Here is an 11,108-nt window from a genome sequence, read left to right as displayed (position 1 = left end):
GACCTACAGCCAAGCAAGTCAGCAAATGTAGCACGTAACAAAATTTTCACTTCAAGCGTTGAGCTGCTTAAGCCTGCTGTTTTAATTAGGCAGTCTTCTTGGCTCTAAATTATTTAAAATTAATAATGAAATTGGAGAAAAAAATTTCTATCAGAGAAGATATGAAATGAGAAGAAGAGCTGAGAGGCAGAGATAGGATATATCTAAAGGAAACATCCCTCGGGAGGCGTATCCAAAGGGCTGTGCAAAATCTCCCTCAGAAAGGCTGTTCTTGGGTCAGAAATAGGGTCCCAAAAATCTAAGGCTTGAAAAATGCTGCTCTAAAAGAAAAAAAGATGTGTCCTTCTTGGTGCGGATTAGCAGAAGCACATGGCCCTGTCAAGGGTGGATGATCCTGACCCTGGGAAGGCACCATATGAAATGAGCAGGCAGCTGGGCCTGTTTTTGGGGGTGAAAACAGGGGTTTTAAGCAGCAGCCAGCAAAATGGCAGTGACTGATGGGTGGGGGCTCTTTAAAACCGTGTTTATGCATTTAAATCGTGCCTGTGCACACATATATACATCCATTTACACATATATACACCTTACATATGTGTGTATATACATTAAACACCCGCCCCGTAACCATGGCGACGGGTGGCTCGCGGCCCGGCTGCTTCCCCCCGGGGCAGGGGGCGGGGCAGCCCGGGAATCGCCTCAGAGGTGACGCCGGCCCTTTAAGGCGGCCGCTCACGTGGTGCGGGAGAGGGCGGGGTAAAGTGGCCGGTAGGCGGAAGTCGCCCGCCGCCACCTCAGCTCGGCGTCGTTCAGAGCCCCGAACATGGCGGGCGTCAAAGGTACCCAGTGCTCCCGGCCTGCGGGCGGGCAGCGGCTCGGAGCTGCCGTCCGGCAGCTCCGAGCCGCTGCCCGCCCGCAGGCCGGGCTCCTCTGAGGGAGCAGAACAACCGCGTTGCGCTTCCACTTCCCGGGCATCGCCTCGGGGCGGGGGGGTGGGGGGGGGACGGGCGTCGCCGGTAACCGGTGAGGCGGCTCCCGCCTCACCGCCTGCCTTGTGCCGTTGCAGCTCTCGTGGCCCTGTCCTTCAGCGGAGCCATCGGGCTGACCTTCCTCATGCTGGGCTGCGCCCTGGAGTACTATGGGTGAGCGGGTCGGCTTCGTTTCCAAAACTTGCCCTTCTTTATATCTCTTAATTGAGGTGTTAATCTCACCTAATTTTGCTGTTTGGTTCTAGTTATCTTCCAGCAGTCACCTGCTTTCTGGCTCTTGACACATGGCAGTTTGTTGTGATTAAATACTACCTCCTTAGCCAGTACTTGAATTTCCATTAAAAAAAGACTGAAAACAGCTCTATACTTTCTTAGGAAAAGCGGTGCTATCTTGCTAAACAGTGATTTTTAACCTTGCACAATTCTTTCCCTTACTTCCCTGTTTCTTTAAAAAACCCACCTACCACAAGACTCCAACTGGGATGCGTGCTACACTTAAAAATCCAGGTGAAGCTAATGAGAGTGCTCACAAAGAGACGAGCATGCAAGGGTGTGCCTTCACAGTTGGCTTGTTTATACTCCAGGATCCCTCTAATTTGGGAAAGCTCTTGGTCCCCGTCCCGCTTGTGTGCATTTCCTGTTCCCTGTGTGGTCACTGTTGTTTTTGTGAGGCGGTGGTGTGAGTTGAATCAGCGAGGTGATGCAAATTTAAATAAATTAAGGCTTGGATGTGTGGGAGAGTGGATCCTGCTCTGCTCAAGGCTGTATGAGTGCTTGTGCCAGTACGCAGGGAAAATTAGGTGGGATTGCCCCTTTGGGTGAAAGCTTAGGGTTAAATAACGTAATCCACTTTTCAAACCATAAAGTAGACTTACAGCTATTGCAATTATTTTTTCTAAACAGAAGATACCTTTTATTGAAGCATCTATCTAAACTGATTGTGTATTTCCTTTTTTCCCCCCTCCCCAGTGTATACTGGCCTCTGTTTGTCTTAATATTTTACTTCATCTGCCCCATTCCCCACTTCATTGCAAAAAGAGTAAGTGATGACAGTGATGCAGCCAGCAGTGCCTGCAGGGAATTGGCATATTTCTTCACAACTGGAATTGTTGTTTCTGCCTTTGGATTTCCTATAATCCTTGCACGGGTTGAAGCGGTAAGTTCTGCTTGCTAATTTTTATTGTAAGACACCAATTACTAAGTATAATCTTCAAGTGCACTGTTGCTGCTTGTAAATCCTGTCTTTAATTGCATTATTGTGGTGTTTCTAGATTCTGATGAAAATAATCACTCTGGTGAAGTTTTGTCTGTCAGTGCTGCTTTTTGACCCGAACAAAGGACTTGCATGACTGAGAAGTTTTTAGTTGTTTTTTTTCCCAGATTTGTTTTGGTCCAGTACAAGATACTATCTCCTCCTCCATCTCATGCCTCTCTGTCTCATCAACATTTGCACTGTTTCTTGCAGCACCTTCCCTATTTTTATCTCAGAATGTCTGCTTTCTCCATTTAGGATGCTGAAAACTTGGTGACTGGAATGCATTATCAGTTAAAAGATAAAAGGCCAAATTTCCAGAGCTGCCCTTCTGGTTTTCAGAGCATTTCCCGAGGTCATGCTTTGTCCCCTCAAAGTCTGAGGAAATTCTGCTAGCTTCTTTTTTCTTTGCTTTCTGAACTGCTCTTCAGCGGTGAGATTTTGTCACATTTGTTTTGCAAGGCAAAGAACTCTTTTGTCCTGTGTCCCAAACTACCCAATGACGTTTTTGTGTTGCGTTTTTTTCCCCCTTCAGTATTTCAGTTTTGCTTAAAACTTGTGTGCTTAGTTTTAATTTATTTGTAACGCACCATTTCCCTGACACTGCATTTTCGTTTTTAAATTGTGGACCTGACAGTAGGCAGAACCAGAAGTGACCACGAGGGGGAACTCCAATTCATAGCTATATCTTTTAAGAGTAGATGTCGCTTATTTGAGTAAACTTAGTTGGGCAGATCGTTAAAGAAAACTATTTACCTTTAAGACCACGTACTGTTTTCCATGCTTGTTACTGGCATTTATTTGAAAGGCGATCTTTTGTTTCATTGCATAGCAATTAAAGGAGAGCACTAGTTTCACCAGATTTTTCTATGACTTAGGTATCTTTTAGTGATTTGTATGTCAAGGTAATTATTTTGTTCTAAAACATAGCATTATTAGCCTGTCTACTGAAGTGTTGTATTAGTAATATGAGTGATTGCTAATTTAATAGTCACATAAATTGAATTATTTATTGCTTGTGGTTTTTCTTTATGCTTTTAGCACCTTTCTGTAGTATTTTGTTTAGTTTATCTAAGCATATAAATAACTGGCCTGGACCTATCTTATAAGAACTGCTTTGATTGTTTCATTTCCTTGCATTTCAGATCAAATGGGGAGCCTGTGGTCTGGTGCTGGCTGGCAATGCAGTCATTTTCCTTACTATTTTAGGCTTTTTTCTTGTGTTTGGTAGAGGAGATGACTTTAGCTGGGAACAGTGGTAGGACATCGCTCTGATGCTGGTAATATTTTGCAGCATGTATCACCATATGTATACTCTGTGTGTGTATATGTGTATATATTATAACATATGTGTGTGTGCACACTGAGATGTATGTATGTGCATATGCATGTAGTTTTACATTATCAGATCTAACATGCTTTTTTAAAATGCATTTCAGCCAAAGGGAAAAGGCCCTTGTGACAGCTGTCTTAGCGTATTCAGTAAAAGCTGGAATCACTGTTGCAGATTTGTCCCCAAATAAGTTTACAAAACATAAGCTTTTTTACTCATTTTTTCAAGGTATATGCGTTAACTTTTGTTTTAATCACAGTAGTATCATTGATATGTGTGATATTGGTCAGCATGCCTGTTGGTTTTTTTAACCATGTAATCAAAATAGGCCAATATAAAGATTATCCTACTTGGTATTGTTCAACTTGATCAATCTTTCTGCTTTGATTAGGGATGAATGAGCACTTGCTTTTCATTTGAGTAATTGTAACTTTAGTGTTTTTTCTTGATAATTTAAAAACAAACATAGGTTGTGCCAACTCTTTTACTACCTAATGAAAGAAAAAGAAAATCACAATGGTTAAAAATCCTTCCTTCCACTTATGATGTTCATTTAAAAATAATTCCCCCCCGCCCCCCCGACATTCAGGCTCAGTCCCTATTCAACTTAACAACTGTGGATATATTTTGGGAATAATATACTTTAATGCCTCTTTAATGCTTAGAGCTGACATTACTTCTCATGTGAAGGTTCACAAAAGAAGAAACTATGCTCAGGACACTTACAATCACAATGTAGTATACAACTCTGTATTCTTATGTGTGAAATCCCTGAATTGCAAAGAAGTGAGTGTTCTTCTGAATAGGACTTATTTCCTCAGTTCTCATTGCTTTTAAAACATAGTTATTCAACTACTATTTTTTTGTCTGTAAGAAGAGATTGTTATATAAAAACACTATATTTTTAAATGGCATTATCCTAGTAAACATTCACATAATCGCACTTAGAAAAGTAAACTTTATTACTGTTTTGACTTGCTGATTCCTGCAAATTGTGGAGGCATGTAGTTTTGTAAAAATGCATTCTGATATAACCCTAACTCTAGAAGACATTTCAGTAATCTGCGAAGGGGTAAAGGAAGAGACAGTTTGTTCCTTCATAGAAAATGGACGTAAAGAGGTTTCTGCTCTGTGAAGTAAGAAGCTGAATTCCTGCGTAGGGTATGTTTTGCTGTTGTGAGTTCTTTAGACTTGCAGATTGCAAATGAGTATTTTATAGTTGTGTAAGTTAGTTCACAGCTGACTGCTGTCACCCTGTATAGCTATGAGGGACATTGTATAAGGAGGTAATAGAATCCACCCTACAAGATGTGGCAGCTTCACCAACGCAGTACTTTTTTTGCCCCCCTAAGTTGTATGGAACTACTTACGCTGCTCTCCAAACTCTCCATATTCCTGTACTGCAAAATGGTGTCCTGTGGATTGCTGTGCAGAGCAAAGGTTCAAAAATTAATGAATGTTACATGAGCGCTCCGATACTGAGTCTTTTGTTCATGCTCGGTGCCCTAGAAGAAGGGTACAGAAATCATTCTGTGGTCCAAGTAATGTAATATCACTTAAATAGGAATGGAATATCATGTTTCAGGAAGGTTAATTACATGTTTTAAATTTAAACTTCAGATGTGTGTAACGTGAACAGTTCAGTCCTGAGGAATGCTGAGTAGCTGTATTTTATACTGAGGTGTGTCTGGGCTGTCACTCTCGTAAAAGAAGACTTAACATTAAATGACAGTTTTTTTCTGGATGTTAATGCTTCATCAAAGACGTAGCAGGAATATACTTGTAAAGATGCTGTGGATAAACAAGTTCTCTTACCCTGTCTTCTTCCTGACCTAGGTGAAATCCATTGGACCCTACTGATTTGTAAAGTACTACTGGGGAAATTACTTGTTCTAATTATGAGGCAGGTTGTTTAGAGTAATCATAGTTTCCATGTGTAAGTCCTGCTTTGATTTTTGAAGAAGTTGCTTTTTTCCCTATACCATGGCATTTTCCATTCAAATTGGTGAAGTAAAACAGCAAAAATAATACACAATTTAAGTGCCTGATCCTGCAAATGCCTGAAGTCATTGCTAACAATTCTATTTAACTCCTGTTAAAGTACTCATGTGCTTGCAGGGTTAGGTTCTTGAGTATTGTTACTCCTTAGAATTTATGTACTGAAGGCTGCAATAGCAGTCTACAAAAATACTCAATTACTGATGAAATTTTGCTTTCAAGACGGTGTGAAAAAATTAGAGAATCATTATTTGTAGCATCTATTCTAGATCTATTGGTAAATAGTGTGCTTGTGGCAGATTGGGATCCAGGCAGTAAACATGACAATCTAAAATGAAAAGGAGGACTAGAAAGTACACTCTTGAAGAGAGGTTGCTTCTTTGACAAATTATTCTGTTGTACTGTATTTCCTTTGATATTACTGTGGTTGGTGGGTACCTCATGAAATGGCAGGTAAATGTTGAATGGAGAAAGTCAATGCTTTTTTTTTTTATCTTCTTTTGAAGCAGCTACATGCACTAATCCTTAATGTGAACTTCATGCAGTTTTCACCGCGGACTTTTATTTTAAAATGTTTAACTTTAAAAATTGTGTTTAACAGTGTTTAAATCGTGGAAATCTTCCTTGACCTCTTTAAAAGTAAATTTGCTTGAATAAGTCTTCGATATCAAATAGTGAGGGTAAAAAAAAAAAATTCAGTGCTTTTTTTTATCAAGAGCTTCACTCATTCACACAAACCTGGTGCTTTGATGGCCAGTACTGGGCATACTGTCACTATCTACCAGTAGCAATTCACTGTGGTTTCTCTGAAATTGTTTTCCTATATGGAAGTGAATACTATGTATCCAAAGTGCCTTAATTTCGATACTATGCTGATTTTGTGAATGCATATACATGGCAATATCGCTATGTTTCATAATCAGGTGAAAATCTGTTACTGCATTTTATAAAGCTTCCTTGTCAACTAATCATGTTTTCTGTAATTCTGAATGCAGTGCAGCTTTTGTGACTTTTATAAACACTATTTTTATTTCTGTGATTGCCAGGTTCTTGAGAGGATGAAGTACTAAAACATGGAAATTAAAACATATTCTACTTTTCTTTTTGAATTGTCTAATAAAACTGACTTTTTGAATTGTCTAATAAACATATCTGACGCTTAAGTAATTGTCTGTCTTAAATTTCAAGGGGTGACAACAGACTCTTGTACGAGAGGAAAGATAAGAGAAACAATATATCCAGTGATGCTTCATAATGGTATTGTAACTGTCAGGCATGGCCACAGTAGGAGGTTAATGAGCAGTTCAAGTGTCTCTTGTACTGGTGTTGATATTTCTTAATTGCTTTGTATTGAAATGGAGTCTTCAAGTGGATTCTCAGTATTGGGACCCTTGGGAACTATTTTGCCAGGTGTTCTTTCTCCCAGATGTCCTTCACATTTTGGGGGAGATACATAGTAAGGGCTTGTGGCGCTTGGCTCTGCAGAGGCTTTGGTACTTGGCTTCTTGGTCATCAGCAAGATCAGTCAGCACTGATGAGATCAAAACACAGGGGAACAAATTTCAGAAGCCATGATCTAATTGCAATAAGTGGAATTACTGTTGTGTCAGGCATTGTTGTAGAGGTCGTATTCAAATACACAGGTAAATTATTGCCACTTATATCTTATGTACATGGTAAATCTGTGAGCTTTTTAAAGGCATTCAAAAAAAGATGGTATGTAAGATAATACTTGACCTCTTCCACTTTCATTGCTTCAAAAGAGTCTAGAGTAAGACACATCTGCTCTGTCAGCACTGATGGAACCAGGGATGCAGAAGGCATCAAAGCTCTCTTTCTTCTCTAGGTCAGTACTCCTGTAGTTAAGTTAGTGAATATGTTAAGTGGGTGATTTTGATCCCACCAGTGCTTGTGAAAATGAAGCCTATTCAGTTATTTTAATCAATTTGTGAAAGCACCCACCATCAGGAGAAGGCTATAGTATCTGTGTTCTGAATATCTGATGCTTTCTGTTTACAGCAATGATTTGAGCAACTAAGCTTTGGAGAAGGTGCGTATATTTGCACTTTGAATCAGTTAGCTGCTGGCTTTGCCGTGTTTTGTAAAATTGAATGTTTGGGATTGCTGTTCTGTACTGCCTAGCCCGATTCATGCTTTGCATATAGAGTAACTTCAGGCTCTAGGGTTTGTTCCTGAGCTCCCTTATTTCACCTGATTCTGGATTTGCTAGTATTATCTGTATGGTATAACTTTTATTTCCTGTCCCTCCCACCCTTGTTCTTGTAGCTGCTTGGTTTTGTAGTTAACAGAGCTGTTCCCTGTCAACTTATACTTAACTGGAGGAAAAAAATAAAATATGCATAAGGGGTCAGAAGCAGGGGATACTGATCACAGTCTTGCACTGGTTTTGTAGACTGTTCAGTCCTTTAAGAAAGCTGATAACCTTCCTAACTAGTTATGACCTTGGTTAACTTTCTAAAAACTTTAAACAGACTTTAATCCCACAAAATGAATGTAAGCTCATTAATACCCAGGAGTTAACCAAACAAACTTGTCCTCGTAAGCCACATGTAGATTTTTATTGTTAAACTGAAAATTATGTAAAGCTCTAAAATGATCTTGATAACCCTGATCTCAATTGTTAACACAGCATGACTTTTAAGATACTGCAGCATTTACTCTGCAGGGATTGTTTCTGATCTATGATAATGGATGAAAAGACTATTTCATTAAGCTGGATGCACACCAGGTACTAATGACTGATTGATTTGTTTAAGTGGCCCCTGCAAATACATGACCAGTATGTACTAGAGGGCTTTACAGGGACGTGTCTCTTGATAAAACATGTAAGGAAGCATTGACTGGTGAATTGTGATTAAATTTTAAAGATCAGCTGGACACTCTTAGAGAAACATTTTCTCCAATGGCCTGTTCCTATGTTTATCTCGTTTTATTGTTTTGCTTTTGCTCTTTATGTTGAGGTTTATTTCAGCTGTGTCTCTGGGTTATTTCCAAAAATTGGTTACAGTTGTTTATGCCCCATAACTAGCACTTCAACTGGAGGTACTTCACTTTTTTTTTTTTTAATTACTTCTTCCCATAGACTAGTTCTAGATTTTAACAAATATTCTGGGTACTGCTTCTTTCTAATAGCTCATTTTAAATGGACGGGTTGATTGTTCCCTGCTTCCTCTCCCTTGAGGGTGATCATCCCTTGTCTGCCTGTGCAGATGGCTGTCTTCCTGCTGGCCCTCCACACTTGGAGGTCCTTATGGTCATCTATGAGGCAGGTACTGCTGGGGAGAGCACAGGGATTATAAAAACACACTATTTCCCCCTAGAAAATCCTGAGGATAGGAGGAAGATTGTTTTGAGACTAAACCTATGGCTTTGTTTAATAAAGTAATTTATGTATAATGAACATAATTGTGCAAAATTGCATGTAATATAGTCTTGCTTTGGAGTCTTTGCTTATAGGGAAGACTTCTTCCTCTGAAACATGCTTATAACATTGCTGTCTATTAAAAGGAAGAAGTTCAAGTATGTAGTTAACAGCAGTCCTCGCAGTTCTGAAACCCTGATTATTTTCTTTGTTAGATGTTTGCTTGCTAGCAGCTGAACTGGCATTCAATGGTGGAAGCTGCCTGTGTTATATTGTATTTTTAATTGCATGTTTTCCTAGGGAACACTTACAAAATTAACTGCTCGCTTTTGTGGAGTTTTAAAAAAAAAAACAAACCACACACACACACAAACCCCAAAGTCATATTCAAGTTCAAGTTGTATATGGTTCATTTGAAACCCTTAATTGGAGAATAGTGCTGAGGCTTAAACAGAGCTCTAGGCAAAGAGGGATGTTGAAGTCTCCTGGTAGGTCCAGGACGTCAGTTGAGGCTATCAATGTCTGTGAATTTTGGTTTTATCAGCTGCTTTGAGCTTCATTTTCCTGTGTACTGGCTAAGGTTCTTTCATTTTCTCGGTCAATATGAATAAATGACAGATGCTGCTTGAATGTTTTTGCTTGAGGATTTGGGGAGAAGTTAAACGGTATTTATCGTGCCTTACGAAGCATATGCTTGGAATAAGAGGGTTCATCGTGACATTTATGTTTTGCTTAGCCTTTGTTGTGACTGTTTGATCTGTGTTTGTGATTTTGTTATTCATTTAATTCCTGCCTAAGACTGGTATTTCACAACATAATCGGAGCCTTTGTTACCAGTCATGTCCATCCATTCCCCCCCCCCCCAAAAAAAAAAAAAAAAAAAAAGCCTTTACACAACGTAGAAACAAAAGCTGCAATAGTTGTAACTTACTGGCTACTGATCAAGTTCTCCCCTTTTGAAGCTGGTGGGAATTTGCTGTTGGGGTCAATGGGGTGGGGAGGGAGAGATGAAAGAGGCCTAATCCCGTTGGATGCTGAAACCCTTGCCTGGGGGCAATCTGCGAGCGTGCTTATGAGTCACTTCTATGGAACAGCCTGTCCATCTTGTCTGTCTGTTTCTTCTGGCTGCGCTACACAGGATATGGGGGTGATGTTGGCTACAAAAATCCATATGCCTGTATTTCAAGAGAGGGCACTTTACTCCGGGAGAGGATTTAACAGCTTGTCCTTGTTTCTAGTAACATGGCTCAGTGTCAACCTGCATGGCCAATCTTTCTTTGGTATTCTGTTTTTTTTCTAACTAAATAAATGCTAATGATTGCAACGAGGCATTGTCTTCTATTCATTCCTTCAAAGAAGATTGCATTCTTAACAAATCTACAGGAGAAAATATATTTGTTTACAGGGATCTTTTAATAGCTAGACTCATTAGAAACAATTTCAAAATGCAGTCTTTATCTGGTAGTCTCATAAGTGAGCAATGTGTAAAGTTAATTAGGATTCAGCAAATATCCTCAGTTAGGATTCAGGTTATTCAAATCCCTTTAGACACCTAAAGATTGATGCAGGTGTCTCATTGTTCCTCTCCTCTTTTACAGTGGTTGAGCCCCACCATTAGTCTGTTCTCTTCCTCTTTCTTTAGTCTTTTCTCCCAGGGCCCAGCCCTGCAAGGAAAGCACAGAAGGTCCCAGGTCCAAGTAGGTGTTAAGCTGCAGCTCTGTCCCGACTCCAGCCCTCATCCTAACTCTTGGGGTTGCTCAGAAGGCCCTCAGATTCCTTACCTAACCTTAGCCTACAGTAGGGCCTAGGGGATCCCCTCCCTGCTCCACATGTGCCTTTAGCTACAGGTCCATTAAAAACCAACCAGACAAAACCAACTCAAAGCAACCTTCCCCAAATTGCTGGCCCGCGTTCTCTGGAATAAGAGAGTGAATTTGAAACTCCCACAGTCAGTAATTGCAACCAGTCCTTGCTTCCCTGCCCTGATGGGGCTGAGCTGTTGTCAACTCTGGGTGTCACAAGAAGCTGAGCCAAAAGTGAGTCACACATTCAAAACAACTTAACAAACACTGATTTATGGATAGTATTAACAAGATGGAAAGAGGGGCAGGCAAGTGGCAATTTAGAAAGAACTATGTCATAAAATACTAATTGGTT

At 40.1% G+C, this 11,108-nt stretch overlaps 1 protein-coding gene across 1 annotated transcript; it reads left to right on the top strand.

Annotated features, from left to right (window-relative positions):
* Positions 1-749: 749 nt before the first annotated feature.
* LEPROT (leptin receptor overlapping transcript) lies at positions 750-10,330 on the top strand. The gene is made up of 4 exons (XM_082312158.1): positions 750-836; positions 1,064-1,139; positions 1,956-2,142; positions 3,384-10,330. Exons 1-4 carry the CDS (start codon positions 821-823, stop codon positions 3,498-3,500), a joined length of 396 nt encoding a protein of 131 aa, XP_082168284.1. The 5' UTR covers positions 750-820; the 3' UTR covers positions 3,501-10,330.
* The last annotated feature ends 778 nt before the right edge of the window (positions 10,331-11,108 follow it).

The sequence above is a fragment of the Platalea leucorodia genome (assembly GCF_965183815.1).
Source record: "Platalea leucorodia genome assembly, chromosome: 5".
NCBI lineage: Eukaryota > Metazoa > Chordata > Aves > Pelecaniformes > Threskiornithidae > Platalea > Platalea leucorodia.
Note: the sequence above shows the minus strand (reverse complement) of the source record. Positions and strands in the feature narration are given on the sequence as shown.

Bases quoted from the DNA above. Each gene is read 5' to 3' on its own strand.
- LEPROT (XM_082312158.1), top strand. The intron at 1,140-1,955 runs GTGAGCGGGTCG...CCCCCTCCCCAG, and splicing joins TGCGCCCTGGAGTACTATGG to TGTATACTGGCCTCTGTTTG. The intron at 2,143-3,383 runs GTAAGTTCTGCT...CTTGCATTTCAG, and splicing joins TCCTTGCACGGGTTGAAGCG to ATCAAATGGGGAGCCTGTGG.